General features: G+C 37.3%; 3 protein-coding genes and 3 pseudogenes across 7 annotated transcripts; 2 read left to right on the plus strand and 4 right to left on the minus strand.

Moving 5' to 3' along the window:
• Window positions 1–7: 7 nt before the first annotated feature.
• LOC104754698 (protein transport protein SEC23 B) lies at window positions 8–5,127 on the minus strand. Of its 2 annotated transcripts, XM_087495720.1 has the most exons (13): window positions 4,078–5,103; window positions 3,800–3,973; window positions 3,103–3,264; window positions 2,760–2,902; window positions 2,529–2,604; window positions 2,266–2,438; window positions 2,106–2,187; window positions 1,572–1,649; window positions 1,208–1,369; window positions 856–1,119; window positions 667–771; window positions 395–551; window positions 8–308 (listed from the first exon to the last, which is right to left on the minus strand). In XM_087495720.1, exons 1-12 carry the CDS (start codon window positions 4,852–4,854, stop codon window positions 405–407), a joined length of 2,343 nt encoding a protein of 780 aa, XP_087351846.1. In that variant the 5' UTR covers window positions 4,855–5,103; the 3' UTR covers window positions 8–308; window positions 395–404. The 2 variants fall into 2 exon arrangements, with proteins under 2 accessions (XP_087351846.1, XP_087351847.1); XM_087495721.1 differs by having other exon boundaries at window positions 8–551; window positions 4,078–5,127.
• Window positions 5,128–5,493: 366 nt separating this feature from the next.
• On the minus strand, window positions 5,494–6,296 carry LOC104759085 (UDP-glycosyltransferase 75B1 pseudogene; annotated as a pseudogene). The gene has a single exon (XR_015586997.1). The product of XR_015586997.1 is annotated as a UDP-glycosyltransferase 75B1 pseudogene (transcript).
• Window positions 6,297–6,432: 136 nt separating this feature from the next.
• LOC104754699 (UDP-glycosyltransferase 75B1 pseudogene) lies at window positions 6,433–8,136 on the plus strand (annotated as a pseudogene). The gene has a single exon (XR_015586995.1). The product of XR_015586995.1 is annotated as a UDP-glycosyltransferase 75B1 pseudogene (transcript).
• Window positions 8,137–8,400: 264 nt separating this feature from the next.
• Window positions 8,401–10,825, plus strand: LOC104754700 (uncharacterized). 2 transcript variants are annotated; one of them, XM_010476950.3, is made up of 3 exons: window positions 8,401–9,297; window positions 9,499–10,220; window positions 10,307–10,825. In XM_010476950.3, exons 2-3 carry the CDS (start codon window positions 9,664–9,666, stop codon window positions 10,638–10,640), a joined length of 891 nt encoding a protein of 296 aa, XP_010475252.1. In that variant the 5' UTR covers window positions 8,401–9,297; window positions 9,499–9,663; the 3' UTR covers window positions 10,641–10,825. The 2 variants fall into 2 exon arrangements, with proteins under 2 accessions (XP_010475252.1, XP_010475251.1); XM_010476949.3 differs by having other exon boundaries at window positions 9,004–9,293.
• Window positions 10,826–10,893: 68 nt separating this feature from the next.
• On the minus strand, window positions 10,894–12,602 carry LOC104754701 (uncharacterized). The gene is made up of 3 exons (XM_019238742.2): window positions 12,316–12,602; window positions 11,445–12,172; window positions 10,894–11,365 (listed from the first exon to the last, which is right to left on the minus strand). The coding sequence occupies exons 1-3, from the start codon at window positions 12,367–12,369 to the stop codon at window positions 11,044–11,046; spliced, it is 1,104 nt and encodes a 367-aa protein (XP_019094287.1). The 5' UTR covers window positions 12,370–12,602; the 3' UTR covers window positions 10,894–11,043.
• A 4,818-nt stretch (window positions 12,603–17,420) lies between these two features.
• On the minus strand, window positions 17,421–19,084 carry LOC104754702 (UDP-glycosyltransferase 75B1-like; annotated as a pseudogene).
• Between the last annotated feature and the right edge of the window lie 302 nt (window positions 19,085–19,386).

The raw sequence follows: 19,386 nt of genomic DNA on the forward strand, positions 1-19,386 counted from the left end.
TATTATATGAACTTTAACGACATCATTAAAAACCTTCGAGTAGTTGTGTAATAACAGAACGGACTAAACAATTAGAACAATATCTTCGGCTACAACCTTAAAAGAAAAGAAAAATAATACAGTGACCAAATGAAACTACAAAATTTGTTGAATCACGACGAGTCTATGACAAACAAAAAAACCTCACTGAAAAGAAAGGAAACAGAAGCGTAGTCTGTTAATGAGTGTGTATAAAAAGGCTAAGACACTTGAGGCATTCGGGTGAGCTATGACCGCATCTTTCTTTATTTGTATTTGTCTCATGCCGTCTGTAAATTATGTTTTGCAGCGAACACTCAGAACGAAAAATACCAAAAGCAAATCTTCAACCGAAGTGGGGGGGAGAGAGTGAGACCTCTGTGTTCTTAAGATTGAACAGCCAACTTCTGAAGATGTTGGAAGAAGACTTGAAGACTAACATCATCCGTGAAGATTATATCGGAACCTTCATTCATCTCGCTCGCATTGTTGTATGTAGCTGACGGATTTAACTTCGCTAACAGAAACCTTGCCTGTCCATTATTGCCGTACGCAGTACAAAACGTCAGTAAAAGCTAGCAACCCCAGTGTTCCACTGTTACAAAATTCCACTGCAAATTCAGAGATGAAAAAGGTTAAAACACTAACCTGGGATCCATGTTGATCACATACAACTAATCTTGGTACAGGGAAACGGTCACGGATGATCATCTGAGCATCTTCTTGAGGGGCTTCCAAAAGTTGTGCAAATGCCTTAACAAATAAAGGGATCAAATGAGACATGTAAGGCTAATATTCCTGAATATTATGGTCAATTGCAACTTGCATCGTCATTACCTGGTGGTCGGGATGATTTTGATAGCCCATGTTGCGCCACTGTGCAATACTCATTCCATGGAAAATGACGACACTAATGTAAGAATCCAACAGGAGGATACGGTCTACACCAATGGAAGCAACATCCAACAATGCAGGTTGAGGTAGTGAGTTAAACGAATATGTTGTTAGAGATGGCTGAATCATAACAGCTGCGTTTGAAATATTTTCTCGGTTCAATAGCATGCGGTTGTAGGCAGTTTCGTCTGGACTATTGTTGAACACCTGATGATATCACCAGAAAGACATTTAAAGATGGAAGACAGTTATTACAGAGATGATTATACTGCAGCTCCTCATATGTCATACTTACCTGCACAAACTGTGACCGTCGGAGATTAAATGTAAACTGAGGGAATAGTGAAAAGTTTGGATTTAGAGTAAATGAAGCAGGATCATCCTTCCGGTAATCACCAAATTTAGAACAAAGACGAATAAGATTCCGGTCCAGCCATCGCGTAGCATCAAAACCCTCCTACGAAATAAAAAATTTAGTGGTCATTTAGAAATTGATAATCAAAGATAAAGTCCGAGTTAAACAATGGTTAAGGGAGTTCCCAACCAAAGAATCAAAATCCTAATATAAAAAAACGTTTTCTAATAAGAACTAGCAAAAATGCAAATCAACAGAAGGCACCAAAGAATTGGGATTGAAAATGACTCAATATAATATTCACCTCTGTTTCCATTTTCAAGGAAGCTAATCTGGCCACAACCACAGCAGCAGTTTCTTGATCAAAACCTTGCACCAATTCCTACAGACACAATACTTCTCATTAGCATCCATGTCCACAACTCCACGTACAAAGAAGAAAAAATGCAAGTTAAGACCATAAGAGTACTGGAATACGAACATGCAAGACCAAGAACAATTTGGACACAGAAATCTAAAGAAACTCCAAATTGATGAAGTCCTAGTTGTAACCGAAGCACTAGTGTTAATACACAAGGAAATGACTTGTCTTAACACAACCAAACTGTCCACACCCACTCGGCCAGACAGATCATGTTCCCAATGTAATACTCACACCGACCATTTAAATAGCTTAACAAGTGTTTCTAAAAGGCAAAATAAACAAAGACAAAAATACAAAGGCAATGGACCAGGACATATTCGACCATTCTTGGGGAAGGAAACACACCCGAACTGATTTTAGAACCCATAATGCAGTAGCAGAATGCAAGAATTTTCAGAACGTGAAAATACTAACCTCTGTACTAATAGCAGTATCTACCCATTGTCTGGTAACAGTAGTAACTCGCTGTAATGTTTTACCTCTGGGATTTTGGTAGCTGCAATCATATAAGTAAGATCAAATTTCTACTATTTAGATGAACATGCACAAACCCAGAATTGCATGAAGAGAATACCTTGTCAAAAATTGTAGATATAGCTGGTTATTTACACCTCCAGGAGTACTTGATTGATCACTAGAAGAAAGATCAAAGAAGACTGTCAAACAAGTACTTTTGTCGAGGCCACACATCTTCCAAACTGTAGTATTCCCCTCCCCAATAACTGTATCAGCAACGCTTGGGCCTTTCTGCAGTTGTTCCCAAAAAAGCATAACTGTTAAGCTATCTACCATAATTTAAAGACAAAAAAGATAAACTTCTGTAAGAATAGCTTCAACCTTTTGCAATGACGCGCAAGGTCCAATAATCCCTTGGATTTTTACGTCCTTTGAACAAATGACCTCAAGTGTACCACTGAAATGATAGGTTGAAAAACGAGTGAGAATGTCACTAACTGAATATATCTTTGATGCAATATAAGCGGCAAATATTATGCTTAGAAAAACTCGATTTGCATGCATGGACAAATGAAATAGCAAGGAGAACATTATCCTGTCGCAACAGCTCACTTGAAACAAAGGCCGAGAGACTGTTCGCCATCTTCAAATACTCGCTTAAAGGAATCCTTGAATACAGAATGGCCAAAACTTTCTGATAAAACAACAAGTCCTCCAGTTCTTTCAACCGCAGCTTTCATTTCAGCAACACCAACCTAACATTTAAACACACAGAAAATATGATAATGATCCGAATTGAAGTAAATTTTAATAGAATTTATGTCTCTGCTGAGAATAGTTAGAGCATGCACAACAAGGAAGTTAATCAAAACAATCTTCTTCTCCAATATAGAAAGTTTGTTGCAGATATGATATTACGTTAACATGATCATAACATACAGGGAAAATAAATTACCTGATCAAGTGCGGATGCAAAAAGGTCCAGTACATGTCCTTGGTTAACCAATTGGTTAGCGAGAGCATCATAAAATTTCTCTGCTTTCTTATAGAAGGGAGCTGCATCTTTATCGAGATCTTTGTGTGAACGCAAAGGTTCTGATAGATCCTTTGACACAATCTGCAGAAGCCAGAGGAAGTACTAACTCAGAGGACGAACTTTGTATCAGAAGCCAAATATGAAATAAGTAACAAGGAAAGTTTCAAGTGTGCTCTGATCCTAAACACTTTTCTTATTACTATACTTGCAAGAAAAATGGTCATAAAATACGGAGATGCATAACCCACACGTAGCTCAGCACAAGATGAAGAGAAAATCCATCATAGATCAAGATTACAGCCTAACAGACTTGCAATACAAAATTCAAACTATCTTAAGCAACAAACCTAGTCATCCTATTTAGGTTACATGAGGCATGATGCATCTGATGCTCGATCATATCCGACAACAGGATATAGCATATAAATCTCATCTTATCCTAACTATCATGGCCAACTGTCACCATAACCATTACAACAGTTTATAGATGAAAGTTACACCAGACAATATCATAACGAACAATTCCATAGTTAAAAAAGCTAATGTTTCCCCCAATTTCCTCAAGCAAACAATCAGAGCAACTATAGAGAGAAGGGGATAAAAAAAATGAAGTTACCGTGCCTGGCCCCTCAGAACATGGTCCTCCAATTAAAGCAACGATTCTAGCACCAGTTCCAGGAAAACAAGCTCCAAGAAGTCCAGTGGCTACACTCAAAGCCACTCCCGTGCACCGCGACTGACGACGTCCAGCCTTGATAGGCCACTGATCCGTCTGTAGCTCATCCAACAGCTACACTCCAAAATTTATTTATCATCATCAGCTTTGATTACATTATGCAATATCAAAAAATCAATCAGTATAAGAAGAAAAGCTAAAAACTTTATAAAACTGACCGAATCAATGGTGAATTCACACTCGGACGCTGGCAACAAGAATCTATTAACACCAGAATAGCCAGAACTGTCCCTCCCCATTGGAAACCCACCAACAGGGGTTCGCCTGCCAGAAGCACCAAGCCCCAACTGATCCAAAATCTGATCTTTGGAGATCTCCTTATCTCCCCTAAAGACATAAACTTTCGTCAAATCAGAGAACCCCAACTCATGAACATGCGCCTGCGTACCAAACGAGACAAACCCAACAAGAGCATTCTCCGGAAGCAACCCGATTGCCTGCTTGAGCGCAGATTTCGCGTACTCAAACTCCTCCTCAATCATACACGTATCCAAAACAAAAACAAACACGGAAGGCGAAGGCTTTGAAGAAACAGCACCACTCTGATCAAAATTCCCAACACCGGTAGGCTGAGAAGGGTTAGGCAGAGTGTATTCAACCGTAGTGTACTGCGGATAGAGCTCACAAGGGAGATTAGTCTCAGACATAACATGGTAGTGAGGAGGGAAGTGATTACGCTGGAAACAGATAGGGCAGATCCAGATCTTAGCGGAGAAATCAACACGGGCAAAAGGGTTAAGAGCAGCGGTACAAGAGCGACAACGAAGAGGAGCATAACCAACGGATTGAATATCACGGTGGTAACGGATCGGAGAGATACAAGCAGCGACAGGGATCACACACTTGCTTGCTTCAACCTTGTTACGAGGCCAAACGTTCCACGGCATACGAACTCCATCGATTCCTTCCGGATCCATAGTCGCCATCTCTGACATGGTTTTAAATTAAAGATCCAATGAAGAAGAATTACGCCGGAATTGGATTTGAAAGTTTGTTCCTTTTTTGGATTCTGAATTGTTTTTTTTCTTTCAGATCGTACAGTTTCTGTAAAATTCAGAAGAATCAAGGCAGAGACGAGAAGAAACTGAAGGGAAGGGATCTCTATGTGAGATTTTTATGAGGTTGAGTCATCTCTCTCTAATAACATTCATTCCTTTTTAGGGTTATTAAAAAAAAGGAACAGTAATTAATGCCAAATTGTTAGATTTACTTTCTTATTTGATTTTGGCAAAATCAACTTATGTTAACCATTGACCAAATCTTCTAGTATAATTATACTATTTACTGTATATATCTTGATAAAAAAAAATTTGAAATCGATAACTACTATAAAGTATATTTGGGCTAATTATCCCAAACAAATATGAAGTTATTAAAGTTTGAGAAATTTTCTAATGATGTTTTATTTTAGAAAAGTGTGACATCACTTGCCCAATCCGAACCTTCTTTACCTGTCTTTTTCTTGTCTCGAAATAATTTTTATTTTGTATTGATCTCCGGTTAGAAGAAACTTTATGCTTTGCATTAAAAAAGTTTGTGTAAATTAAATAACTAAAAAATTACATGCAACAAAATTTTAGCAGGGATCACAATGTATTCACATTACTATTTTAAGGGTGGTAATACATACTAATGCTTCATTGAATCAAACAAGGTAAACTACATGAGTAACCTACAACATGAATCTGTGCAAGACACGTTGTGAGCATTTTTAGTTTGACGATAAACACATATTAGAATGTATTAAACTTATTATATGGACTGTTTTACCAACGTGAAGTATCTAAATTGCTTACCCTCATCTGTTTCACACAACCTCAAAACAGAGAGACTCCACAAAAGCCTTTATGTTCTTATCCGAGGATCCTCCTTCTCCACCCGCTTCAATCGCTAAACGTTTCCATTTCTCTGTGCTTTCCTTCAGCTTCTCAGCTCTCTTCTCCATCACTTCTTCCAAACACCGCCTTATCTCCCCTCTCTCCACCAAACCTTCCGAGTTTTCTCTCACCCTCACACCTGTCTTCCAACTTTCTTCTAGAAGCTTAGCGTTCGTCGGTTGATCTGACCACATCGGAAGCGCCACAACTGGAACGCCAAGAACCAAACTCTCCAGCGTCGAGCTCCACCCACAGTGAGTCACAAAACAACCTGCAGCTCGGTGTCTTAAAACCTCTATCTGCGAACACCAAGAAACAATCATCCCAACCTCTTCAAGTTCGTGTCTAAAACAAGCTATCTTCTCAACCTCTGTCTCGTCTTCACCTTCTATTTTCGCTTCTCTGTTGAGTTTATCCGTTATAACCCACAAGAACGGCCGTTTATATTCTATAAGCGCTCTAGCCAGCTCCTCTATCTGTTTCTTGGACAGCTCAACCATTGTTCCAAAAGAAACGTAAATAACAGAGGACTCTGTTTTCGAGTCTAACAGAGGACAACTCAAACTTTGGTGTGCATGTTTTTTTTTGTTGCATCAGCCTCAAGGATTGTCAAATTTTCCCAGATACTACCATAGAAAGAAAGGCATTACTGGACCATTTATGGTTTCAGGTATGGAGATGCACATTTGTTATTTGTTCTGTGTTGGTTTGTTTTTTCATCGCAGAGGTTTCTCTCAGGATGCTTGCCATGATCTCACTTTAATCATTTTGATGGTTGTTGCAGTAGCGGTTTAGCATCTGGGATAAAAAACAGAGGTTTGTAATGAAATCAGTTTAGTTAGATCTTGGTTTGTAATGTAACCTTTGTCTTAAATAAACTTCGACATGGTATCAAAGACGGATTGTATGATGGAGGAAGCATTGCATTTGCTTGATCTATGGTGGCGTTTATTGGAAAGACACAGACGAACAACAAGTTCAACCTCTTTATTGGTGGCGTTTCAACCTCAGACGACAGTCAAAAGCGGTCGGTGAATCTCATGGTTAACGGTGATAAGGCCCTATCTGAGTTTATCGAAGCTAGTCGCAAAGGTGACTCTCCGGTAACTTGCTTGATCTACACGATTCTTCTCAATTGGGCTCCAAAAGTAGCACGTAGATATCAACTTCCTTGTGCTCTTCTCTGGATCCAACCCGCTTTGGTTTTCGACATCTATTACAATCACTTCATGGGAAACAAGTCCGCTTTCGAGTTACCGAATCTTTCTTCTCTAGAGATCCGAGATCTTCCTTCTTTCCTCACACCTTCCAACACAAGCAAAGCAACATACGCAGCGTTTCAAGAAATGATGGAGACTCTCAAAGAAGAAACCAACCCCAAAATTCTCATCAACACTTTCGATTCGCTGGAGCCAGAGGCCTTAGCGGCTTACCCTAACATCGAAATGGTGGCGGTTGGTCCTTTACTTCCCACGGAGGTTTTCTCAGGAAGCACCACCAAGTCAGTTAACGATCAAAGTAGTAGTAGTTATACACGTTGGCTAGACTCGAAAACAGAGTCCTCTGTTATTTACGTTTCTTTTGGAACAATGGTTGAGTTGTCCAAGAAACAAATAGAGGAGCTGGCTAGAGCACTCGTTGAAGGGAAACGACCTTTTCTGTGGGTTATAACTGATAAACCCAACAGAGAAACGAAAATAGAAGGAGAAGAAGAGACAGATATTGAGAAGATAGCTGGTTTAAGAGACGAGCTCGAAGAGGTAGGGATGATTGTATCGTGGTGTTCGCAGATAGAGGTTTTAAGACACAGAGCCGTAGGTTGTTTTGTGACTCATTGTGGGTGGAACTCTACGTTGGAGAGTTTGGTTCTTGGCGTTCCGGTGGTGGCGTTCCCGATGTGGTCAGATCAGCCGACGAATGCAAAGCTACTGGAGGAATCATGGAGGACAGGTGTGAGGGTAAGAGAGAACTCGGAAGGTTTGGTGGAGAGAGGAGAGATAAGGAGGTGTTTGGAAGCAGTGATGGATGAGAAGTCGTCGGTGGAGCTGAGGGAAAACGCAGAGAAATGGAAGCGTTTGGCGACTGAAGCGGGTGGAGAAGGAGGGTCTTCGGATAAGAACATGGAAGCTTTTGTGGAGGAGATTTGTGGAAACTCTGTTGTTCAAAAGTTAAGTTGTGTGAAGTGAAGCAGAGGAAGTTAAAGTAAAGGACAAAGAGTTGGTGTCGAGAAGTGGCCTTTGCTAACAGTTTGTATATATCAATTCAATAAAACACAAAATGTACTCCATTATTAATCATCTACATTGACTTATGCTCAATTCAAAGACCTGTTTGATCGAATCCCCTTTTGAGACTCTCATCAAGCAAGCGTTTTCCATCGATCGGAGTTTAGCTATTTTGTACCTCTCCGTTCTTCTTCTTCCAATTACTGTAGGTCTCAGCCGAACCCGTTTTGGGATTGGGCCATTTTTTAATGTTTCTTGTTGGGCTTTCAGGCCTATCGTAGTTTCCAATATTTACGATGTACGATAATGCAAATAGATATGAAAACAATTATTTAGAGTCTTAATTAAATACATAAGCTTCCGTAAGTGTAAAAAAGCTTTGGTAGACGAACACTTTCTCGTTTCCTAAGGGCATTGCCATCAAAGGATTTAAATAAAGTATCTTAAAACATATCTTATTCTTAATTTTTGAAAAAAATGAAATTAAGAACTTCTTAAGAAACTTAGATATTTCATGGGTCCATTGAAGGTTGTTAAATTTGAGGTTCTTAAATTTGAGCGGAGAGTACGATACACCGGACCTGTCCATGCGAGTTTGAACCGTTGTAAAACGATTCAAGGAAGAGACCAATCCAACGGCATGGGAGATCGCTGCGGTGAAACGACGGGAGAGGAGGTAAGAAGGAGAAGGAGCGGTGGCTCCGGAGGTGGTGAAGACGTGTTTGGTGATGCGTGACGCGGTGGAGCGAGCAGAACCAAAGATGATAGAAGAAGAAATCGGATAAATCGGAGAAATCGAACCAAAGATGATAGAAGAAGAAATCGGAGAAATCGAAGCAAACTGAGAAAGAGAGAGAGAGAGCGACGCAAAGGAGAGAAAAAAAGAAAAAGAAAAAAATCATTTTTCTCTCTGGCCAATCAGGTGTCGACACACCCTCGATCTTTAGTGATCATAAAACATCTAACATAAGGATCGATCACTAAGGTAAATTTGTTTTTTTTCATAAATATGATTTATTTTTTTACTTAAGCAACTCTTAAGATATTCTTTACATCCTTTGATGGGCTTGCCCTAATGGTCCTCTCTCGTTTCACCTAACACTCCTCTCATCTCCTATTTCTAATTCATCAAAACATTATCAGGCGTTTTTTAAAAATTATATAAAAAAAAAAAAAAAAAAAAAAAAGAAATTGTATTCTGTTGTCTCTCGAAGAACAATGTCTCAGCTTCTCTTCCGTCTCTCCAAACTCTCTTCCCGGAACGATGTGCTTGTAGGTAATAAGCTCTCTCTTTTTATTGGTTAATTTCGTTCTGTATTAGTTAGGTTTTGCTTTAAAATAAATTTGAGTTTGTCTCTAGATAATGCCATCAAAAGATAATCCGGAGGGTGGAGATTGGGTTATTAAGCATAGTTAAGAAGACAAGAGTGTTTTGCATTACAATTTTGTTCTGATATATGTCCGAATTACTTGGCAGATACACAAGAGCGTCCGTTTGTTTTCAACCAGCCCGTATTTGACACTTGGCACTAGGGTTAAGGAATTTTTGCCGGGCGGCTGCAAAATTGGAGATGTTCTGTTGTTTGACCCGACCAAGGAAGAGATAGTCACGGTCCCGGACAAAACAGTTCCCAAAGAGCTCATGGACGAAGAAATGATGGGAGCTTCCCATGGATGGGGATTTTTCTGTGACCGCAGTGATCGTTCCGTACGTATCAGCGACATTTTCAATCCTTTAGCATCCAAATCAAACCCTCTCATGGTTCCTCTGCCTAGGCTTACGGCTCTGCCCACTGGCCAAACCGAAGAAGTCTGTAACGTAGCAATGTCCTCCTCTACTCCTCTTGGTGAGGAAGACTGTGTAGTGGCTATCAAGTTTTCGGGTATCCAGCTGAGTCTTTGCAGACCCGGTTGTGACCTTGAGTGGACTAACATCTTAACCCCTTTCAACTGTTTGGACAACTCAAACCTCATGTATTCCAAAAGAGACCGAAAATTCTACTTACCTGCTCCTGGAGGCAACTACTTGTTCTCCTATAATCTCCACTGTAAAACAGACGACCTCCCCGAGCTCCATGAGTTGTTCTATCGCTACCATCCAAAGTTGGATCAGTCCGAGTGGGAGCTTTTGAGTTCGTGTTCCAGGACGGAATACCTTGTGGAGTCATCCTCTAGTGGTGAACGTTTCCTAGTCAAATGGTAATGTTATGTTTATACACTCATTATTTATTTTTTTATTATACCAATGTGGTGATGAATTCACACCAAAAATAATTGTGGTTCAGGTACGCGCATGGCTTCTTCTCGCCGGTGTTAAAAGGAATTTCCTTCAAAACAAAGAGGTTGATGGTGTTTAGAGAGGAGGACACGGTGATGGGAAGAATCATGTGTTACACAGAGGACATTGGAGACATGTGCATTTTCCTTGCAAAGAACGAGGCTTTCTGCATCCCGGCTAGCAACTGTCTTGGCCTCAAGCCTAACTCCATCTATTTTATGGGACCTGGCTTAGGTATTTACGATCTCACTACTGGAGAAGCACATCATTATAAAGCTCCCGAGTGTGCACCCACCGTTCTCACCACCACCCCTTACTGGCTTCCTCCATTTTCTATCTAGCCAAGTCATACCATTTCTCTCTTTTGTTCAACCCTTTAAGTTTCTCTCCACCAGTTTGGATTGCTAATAACATCTAAAACATTTTTTTGGTTGTTTTTAGCTCATTTTTGTGTTAAAAGCATCCCAAACCAGCTCTTCAAAACCAGTCAAAGTGGTTTAAACTTATATAGGGCATATTCCCGCTATTCAATGGGTGTATAAGCTCATTTCTTTTACAAATTATACAATAAACTTAAGTGATGGGGGCCAAACATTTCTAGAATAAGTGCCACGAACCATAAATTAATAATGTGAAAAGGGAACATAAAGATGGTCTTAAACTAGATCATAGCAATCCGATCGAGCAGGTCGAGAGTAACTAAAATCGAAACACAACCTCATACAACACCAACGAACCAATGAACTAGATCGGAAAAGGAGGAAGCCAATAAGGGAGGAAAGGAACCTTTTCTGGTCCACCTTTGGGAGGTTCAAAGTGACGGGCGGTTCCGGTGGTGACATCATAAACAGCAAAGCAACGGCCCATCAAGTAGATGGAGTTGGGTTTGAGACCAGGGCAAGAACTTGCCACAACACAGAAAGGATCACTCTTTGAAAGGAAGATGCAAAGATCTCCAATGTCCTCGGTGTAACACATGTTTTTTGTTCCCTCTTTTGTGTCTTCTTCCTCTCCAAACACCATCAGTATTGGATCTTCGTGTCGTTGAGAAGGGACGCGAGAGTACCTGCACACGCATATATAGAGGACCCAAGTTAGAATTGACCAAGATTAATTTCTTTCTATATGTATGTTACACTCGTTACCATTTGATTAAGAAACTTTGGCCAGAAGGTGACTCCACCCAATGGTCCTCCTTAAAACATGAATTCAACAGCTCCCACCCGTACTGTGGCAACTCAGGGAGGTTCGGAAACACCAACTCATTGAACTTAGGATCGCTATCGAAGTCGAGATCCCAAGAGCACAGGTAGTTGCCTCCAGGAGCAGGCAAATAGAAACGTTGGTCTCTCTTTGAGTACATGAGATTTGAGTTTTCAGAGCAGACGAAAGGGATCTGTTTGTTAGTCCAACCGAGGTCACGACCGGGCCTGCACAGACTCAGTTGGTTACCCAAGAAATTGATAGCCACTACACAGTCTTCTTCCTCGTTGTCTTGGTGAAGAGGAGATGAAGACATTGCCACGTTCCAGACCACTTGTGTTTGGCCATAGATCATAGTAGTAAGCAGAGGCAGAGGAATGATCTTGGTGTTTGATTTGGAAGCCAGGGGATTGAAAAGGTCGCAGATACGTACAGAGTTATGATTGCATCGGTCAGAGAAAAATGTCCATCCATGTGAAGCTCCGACCAGTCTCGAGTTAACGAGATCTTCGGGTATTGTTTTGTCCCGGACTGTGACTAACTCTTCCTTGGCAGGATCGAACAAGAGGATATCTCCGATGTAGCCGCCGCCTTCTCCTGGCAAGTCTTCACCAATGCTGCCAAGTGTCAAATACGGGCTGGTTGAAAACAAGCGAACGCTCTTGTGCATCTGCCAATTAATTAAAACTCAAGAAATCAAAACACAAAAGTAAAATATACATTCTTGTCCAAGCTACTCAAACTTGTTCCCTAACAAAACCTAACTAATACAGAACGAAATTAACCAATAAAAAGAGAGAGCTTATTACATACAAGCACATCGTTCCGGGAAGAGAGTTTGGAGAGACGGAAGAGAAGCTGAGACATTGTTCTTCGAGAGACAACAGAATACAATTTTTTTTTTTTTTTTTTCTTTTTTCTTTTTTTTTTAAAAACGCCTAATAATGTTTTGATGAATTAGAAATAGGAGATAAGAGGAGTGTTAGGTGAACGAGAGAGGACCATTAGGAAACGAGAAAGTGTTTGCCTTAGGTCGTCGTCTACCAAAGCTTTTTTACACTTACGGGAGCTCATGTATTAATTAGTACAATTCACAAGATAAATCTCAAATTTAAGATTGTGAGTGATTTTAAATGGTTTAATAAAAATTCAAGATTCAATAACATTGGATTTGGCAAATGATTTGAAAATCACTAGTTGAATAACATGTGTATTTGTATAGATTAATTTCAGCGCTTACCAACGACAGAAGAACGGGTCAAACAATAACTTAACCGGTTTATGAAATGTGGTTCGTTTGTAGATACTTTTTATATATATAATATTTTCACGGGTTAAATCTAAAAACACTAAAAATTTACTGATTAAATTTAAAAATACAATTTTTTTAAAAAACTAATAATGTAAGAATAAAATTTTCAGGGGTTAAATCTAAAAAAAATGTAACTATAAGAAATTTGATACGGTAAAAATGTAATGTTACCACAAATAAAACTAAATAATTGTCTTGTCATGATCAAATTTTAGAATTAACAATCAGAATATAATTATACAATCTTAAACACTAAACAAAAGAAAAAAAATTAACAAAGAAATATATTTTAAAATTTAGTTTATTTTGTTATAAAAATATCATCCCGCTGTGTACCGCGGGATAAAGTCTAGTAATATAAAAAAATTGTAAGGCCAAGTATCTTTTTAGTTAGCTATGTATTTAGTTTGAAAATGTGTTTACACTTTCTATTTTAAAAATCTATAATATTTTGTTTGTTATTAATTCTTCTCATTTCATATTTCTTAATCTTTTATTTGCATTAATAGAGTATTATATAATTTATTAAATGTTTGAAAGTAAATGAAAAATCACATAAAATTTTGAGAACTTGTGTTAAAATTTTATACAAAAATATATTTTAAATTAATTAATAAAATGCTAATGTGTAATAACACATAAAATAGACTCTCAAATATTATACCATCTATTTTTTTTTTTCTCATATTAGCATTTTGTTAGTGTGGTTGCAAATTTTCAACTTTCATGTGGTTTTTCAATTTTACTTTCAAACATCTAATACATTATAAAACACATACGTAAAAATATTTTACTTATGTTTGTTTATATTTTGCATATGTTTTGCTTATTTTTTGATGATTATTTGCTGCCATATATAAACAATCACACATACAATTTATATTTATATAGAATTTAATGTAAACTATACTCAATGAATCAAGCAATCAAATAATTTCTATATATGTAGATGATTTTATCATAGTCACAAAATAATAAATATATAAACAATTAAAATACATAACATCTACGTTTCTAATGGGTAACCATCTAGTATATATATATGTCATTTTTAACTTAAAAAAAAAAAACAAAATCATTTTTTTCGCCCTAAGCCTATATGAACCTAAAACGGCACTACAAGTAACAGTCGTGGGAGCCAAAGAAGCTGGTGTCACCGACGTCCACAATGCCAAAGAAGCTCTCCACTGAACTTGGCATTGTGGACGTCGGTGACACCAGCTTCTTTGGCTCTCACGGCTGCTACTTGCTTCATGATGGATTGTCCTGCGACAGGCACAAAGTTCTTCAGTGCGTCTGTGGTTTTTCTTCTTACTGCCAACAAGATTGACGATGTTGCCATGATTATTGTGTTTGTGTTTGATCAGTATAGATTTAGGTTAGCTTGAGAAGAGGATTTAAATAGGAGATGAGAGGAGAAAGAGGAAGACATATAATAAATTTTCATAGAAGAAAGAGGAGGTTGACTCATTTTCATTTTCTCCTAATGTTCACTAACAAGCAGAGAGTGCACAGTTTCTATAAGGGAAAATTCTCCAAAAAAACATCAACTATTTAATATTTGCCAGAAAAAACATGAATTTTTATCATTGTCAGAAAAATACACAAACTATTTTTTAGTTGATAAAAAATACATGAGCTATTATTTTTTTCCAATTTCTCCTTGTCTCCGTTACGTCCATTAACGGGATTGTGACGGCGTTACTATTTTTAAAAAAAATTCCAGAAAAAACACAAACTAATTATTTTTGCCAAAAAAATACATGAACTTTTTTTTCTTCGCCTGAAAAATACATAATTTTTCAATTCTTATTTTCTATTAACAAATGTTAGAGACCAAAACTCATAATTTTTTCTGATCTCTTGAACTTCGTACAAGTTTTTACTACTATTTAAGATAACGAAATTCAAGAACAAATATACATAATTAGATTTACAAAGTGGAGATCTAATGAAATTTTAGAGTTTAAGTGTTGATTAATCTAATATATAAAGAATATTTTATACTTTTAAAAATATCCTATATTTTGAAACATCCTATATTTGTTACCTTTCTAAAACTCCCTCCGTATGAGCAATTCTTTTATACCTTTAAAAAAAAAATCTTTTAGAGAGCTTTTAAATAAGAGAAAATTAAAGGGGAAAGAAGAAGATGTCGAATAAATATTGTCATTGAAGAAAAAGGATACTCATTTTCATTTTCTCCTAAGAGCAATTACATTGGTCATACTACCATCTGAGTGTCAAAGGAATTAAATAATAATTTTTTCATTTTAATTTAATTATTTATTTTCTAATTTTTTATTTAACCAATCAGTTTGTGACAGTTGTAGACTCAGTATCTGAATAAGTCTAGGCAGAGACACTGATTCTTTATCTCTCCACATTTTTCTTATTTCTTTTCTTTTTTTATTCTTCACATCCTCCCTCTAGTATGTGCAATAGGAATGGCCTAATGTCCACTGGAATGCAGTACAAACAGAGAGTGTACAGGTTCTATAAGGGTTGAATTATTGATTATGATTTATAAGAAAGTGATTTTTTTTAGTTTTGTAACCAAAAAAAAAAATGAAGAAGAGAGAAGAAAATGTTGACGGGAGAAAAAGAATGAATTGAACTGTACTGCACCATACCTACGTTTACAAAATTGGAGACCCTTTAACAAAAGTAATTAAAATATTTATTTTTTAATGCATCAGACGCTTTGATTTCTCTAAATAATACTCCATCCGTTTCAAAATATAGGATGTTTTGGAGAAGGTTGTTATTTTATAATATAGGACTAGATTTGGATCCGTGCTAGAGCACGGGTTGAAATTCTTTTTATTTATATTATAATTTTAAAATAAAATATAATTTATAAGAAGGTTTAGCATTGTAAAATGAGAAACGATTGTCATTTTTTGTATGAATATGAGAGATATATTTTGGTGAATGGAGATCTGAATGGTTTATATCAATGTTTTTTAACCAGGACCGGCTGGTCGGTTCAATCCAACCACAACCCGATAGGTATTTCGGTCCGGGTAACCTCTAAAAACCTAACAAATAAAACTCGAAAAAACCTGAAAAACCCGTGAACCGGCGGGTCGGACCGGATTGTCGTTCTCTAATTAAAATATTTTATTTTGGTCACACTTTAAACTCAAACCAAATTAAAAATAAATGTTGTTATTCATAAAAGAATAAGTTAGTTATTTTATCTAATCATTTAAAAGTTTAATTTTAGTTGTTTAGTACTTAACTATGTATGCTTTTTTCATATATTTATAGAAAAATAGATTTTATATTTATAAAATGTAATCAAACTAATAAACTAATTGATCCGTAATTCAACCGATCCGACTTGTTGAGCCAGTGACTGGAAAGACTTCTGGTTCACCTTACGGCCCGGTTTTAAAGACATTGATTTATATTAAAAATTTGGAAAAGTGTTAGGTCAGATTTTATTTTGAAATCCACAATAAAATCTCGGAAATCACGATTAGGTGTGATTAATTGCCAAGATTTTATTTCTTTTTACGCCTAACAGTATATTTTTATGACTAACACTATATATGGTGTAACAATATATGGAATAATCAAATTTTTTTTTTTGGAAATTGTATAAATCATTAGAATATTATCTTTAAGAGGATTCTTTGAAATATTCTTAAGTGTATTTGTAATTTCATACAGCCCACAGATTTCATCTATAACTTATTTTTTGTAACCAACCTACATTTAATATATTATCTATTTTGTAACCAACTTATAAAAATTATATAATCTACAAAAAGTTGTGTACTTCCGTTTTATTATACAAAAAAAAATTGTGTACTTTCTTTTTATGATTGAGCGTATATTTTTATCCCCTTTAATAATTTGGTTAACGTTATTGTCTATCAATAAAATCTGAGTAAAATAAATTGGTAATATGTGATTGTAGATCTTTAAAAACAACGTGATCTTCCGGAAAAAAATTTACAATATTCATGAACTATCAATTTAGAATATCCTGTTTAAGATTTTTGGTTACAATTAAGGTTTTATTTGTTACCATTAATATATGAACTATCAACTTGTAACCAATTAATATATGGATAAATATATAACCTATGTATAACCTATTTGTAACCATTTATAACCATTTATTAAAATTATAAAGTCTACCAAAACAATATTGTGTACTTTCCTTTTATTAAAAAGGGGATGTTTTCAAATTTCAATGCAACTTTTAGATTAGTTTAGTATTTTATATTATGCAGTATTGTTTCTGATTGGTTAAACTTGTTAAAAGTAAAGACTTATTAATCTGCGTGCTTTACTTAAAGCATCCTATATTTTGAAACGGATAGAGTAAAAGGTATTCAAATGAAGTAAATATATCTTGATACAATTGCTTTAAGCCTCTAAATAATTGTTTTCATATCTATTTGCATTATTGTACATTGTATATATCGGAAACTATAATAGGGCCGAAAGCCCAACAAGAAACATTTAAAAATGGCCCAATCCCAAAACGGGTTCGGCTGAGACCTAATCGGAAGAAGAAGAACGGAGATGGTCTAAAATAGCTAAACTGCGATCGATCGAAAACGCTTACTTGGAGAGTCTCAAAAGGGGATTCGATCAAACAGGTTTTTGAATTGAGCATAAGGCAATGTAGATTATAAATATGGAGTACATTTTGTGTGTTTATTGCATTGATATATACAAAGTGTTAGGAACTAACACTTTCATATCTGGCCACTTCTACACACCAACTCTTTGTCTTTTACTTTAACTTCCTCTGCTTCACTTCACACAACTTAACTTTTGAACAACAGAGTCTCCACAAATCTCCTCCACAAAAGCTTCCATGTTCTTATCCGAAGACCCTCCTTCTCCACCCGCTTCAGTCGCCAAACGCTTCCATTTCTCTGCGTTTTCCCTCAGCTCCACCGACGACTTCTCCTCCATCACTGCTTCCAAACACCTCCTTATCTCTGCTCTCTCCACCAAACCTTCTGAGTTCTCTTTCACCCTCACACCTGTTCTCCATGATTCCTCCAGTAGCTTTGCATTCGTCGGCTGATCTGACCACATCGGGAACGCCACCACCGGAACGCCAAGAACCAAACTCTCCAACGTAGAGTTCCACCCACAATGAGTCACAAAACAACCTACGGCTCTGTGTCTTAAAACCTCTATCTGCGAACACCATGATACAATCATCCCTACCTCTTCGAGCTCGTCTCTTAAACCAGCTATCTTCTCAATATCTGTCTCTTCTTCTCCTTCTATTTTCGTTTCTCTGTTGGGTTTATCAGTTATAACCCACAGAAAAGGTCGTTTCCCTTCAATGAGTGCTCTAGCCAGCTCCTCTATCTGTTTCTTGGACAACTCAACCATTGTTCCAAAAGAAACGTATATAACAGAGGACTCTGTTTTCGAGTCTAGCCAAAGTGTATAACTACTACTACCTTGATCTTTAACTGACTTGGTGGTGCTTCCTGAGAAAACCTCCGTGGGAAGTAAAGGACCAACCGCCACCATTGCGATGTTAGGGTAAGCCGTCAAGGCCTCTGGCTCCAGCTTATCGAAAGTGTTGATGAGAATTTTGGGCTTGGTTTCTTCTGTGAGAGACTCCATCATTTCTTGAAACGATCCGTATGCTGCTTTGCTAGTGTTTGAAGGTGTGAGGAAAGAAGGAAGATCTCGGATCTCCAGAGAAGAAAGATTCGGTAACTCGAAAGCGGACTTGTTTCGCATGAAGTGATTGTAATAGATGTCGAAAACCAAAGCCGGTTGGATCCAGAGAAGAGCACAAGGAAGTTGATATCTACGTGCTACTTTTGGAGCCCAATTGAGAAGAATCGTGTAGATCAAGCAAGTTACCGGAGAGTCTCCGTTCCGGTTAGCTTCGATAAACTCAGATAGTGCCTTATCACCGTTAACCGTGAGATTCACCGACCGCTTTTGACTGTCGTCTGAGGTTGAAACGCCTCCGTCGTCGAAACCGTCGGAGAAAGTAAGGAAAGAGAGGTTGTCCACCTTGTTGTGGTTTGCGATCATAGACCGGTGGAAGAAGGAGAGACAAGTGACGAAAGTGACACGTGCGCCGGTTGTTTTGATGAGCCGACGAGCAAAACGGAGAGATGGGTTCACGTGACCTTGTGCCGGAAACGTTACCAGTAGAAAATGCGGTGGCGCCATCTCTTTATCTTTCTTTTTATTTTTATTTTTTCGCGTTTCTGAACTCTGAAGAGAGTCCAGTACAAGAATCTGTGTGTATGCTTATGAATTTGTGCTTTCATATGTATGTGTATATATAAATATAGATGAGCAATTGGATTTTGATGTCTGCACTTCTGCACATGCATGCGTATTCATCAAACATACGCAAAACGGTACCAGGTTACTGTTACTTGTGACGTCGGCGGTGACGCTCACAAGATAAACGCTCCATTCATATAAAACCAAATTTGGGACTTGCTTTTTTGCACATTTGATGTTTACATGTCCATGAATATACAAACATTTTATAACCACCAAAACAAAACATACAAAAGTTCATGCATATAATAGTATATAAATGTTTTGAGAAGTGT

The sequence above is a fragment of the Camelina sativa genome, chromosome 17 (assembly GCF_030686135.1).
Source record: "Camelina sativa cultivar CO46 ecotype springtype chromosome 17, ASM3068613v1".
Classification (NCBI taxonomy): domain Eukaryota; kingdom Viridiplantae; phylum Streptophyta; class Magnoliopsida; order Brassicales; family Brassicaceae; genus Camelina; species Camelina sativa.

Excerpts from the sequence above, each read along its gene's own strand:
- LOC104754700 (XM_010476949.3), top strand. The coding sequence starts at position 9,240 with ATGTCTCAGCTTCTCTTCCGTCTCTCCAAACTCTCTTCCCGGAACGAT. Across the intron at positions 9,294-9,498 it reads CTTCCCGGAACGATGTGCTT|ATACACAAGAGCGTCCGTTT; the intron begins GTAGGTAATAAG and ends ATTACTTGGCAG. Across the intron at positions 10,221-10,306 it reads GAACGTTTCCTAGTCAAATG|GTACGCGCATGGCTTCTTCT; the intron begins GTAATGTTATGT and ends ATTGTGGTTCAG.
- LOC104754701 (XM_019238742.2), bottom strand. The coding sequence starts at position 12,369 with ATGTCTCAGCTTCTCTTCCGTCTCTCCAAACTCTCTTCCCGGAACGAT. Across the intron at positions 12,173-12,315 it reads CTTCCCGGAACGATGTGCTT|ATGCACAAGAGCGTTCGCTT; the intron begins GTATGTAATAAG and ends ATTAATTGGCAG. Across the intron at positions 11,366-11,444 it reads CAAAGTTTCTTAATCAAATG|GTACTCTCGCGTCCCTTCTC; the intron begins GTAACGAGTGTA and ends ATGCGTGTGCAG.
- LOC104754698 (XM_087495721.1), bottom strand. The coding sequence starts at position 4,854 with ATGTCAGAGATGGCGACTATGGATCCGGAAGGAATCGATGGAGTTCGT. Across the intron at positions 3,974-4,077 it reads GTGAATTCACCATTGATTCG|CTGTTGGATGAGCTACAGAC; the intron begins GTCAGTTTTATA and ends TTTGGAGTGTAG. Across the intron at positions 1,370-1,571 it reads CCTTGAAAATGGAAACAGAG|GAGGGTTTTGATGCTACGCG; the intron begins GTGAATATTATA and ends TTTATTTCGTAG.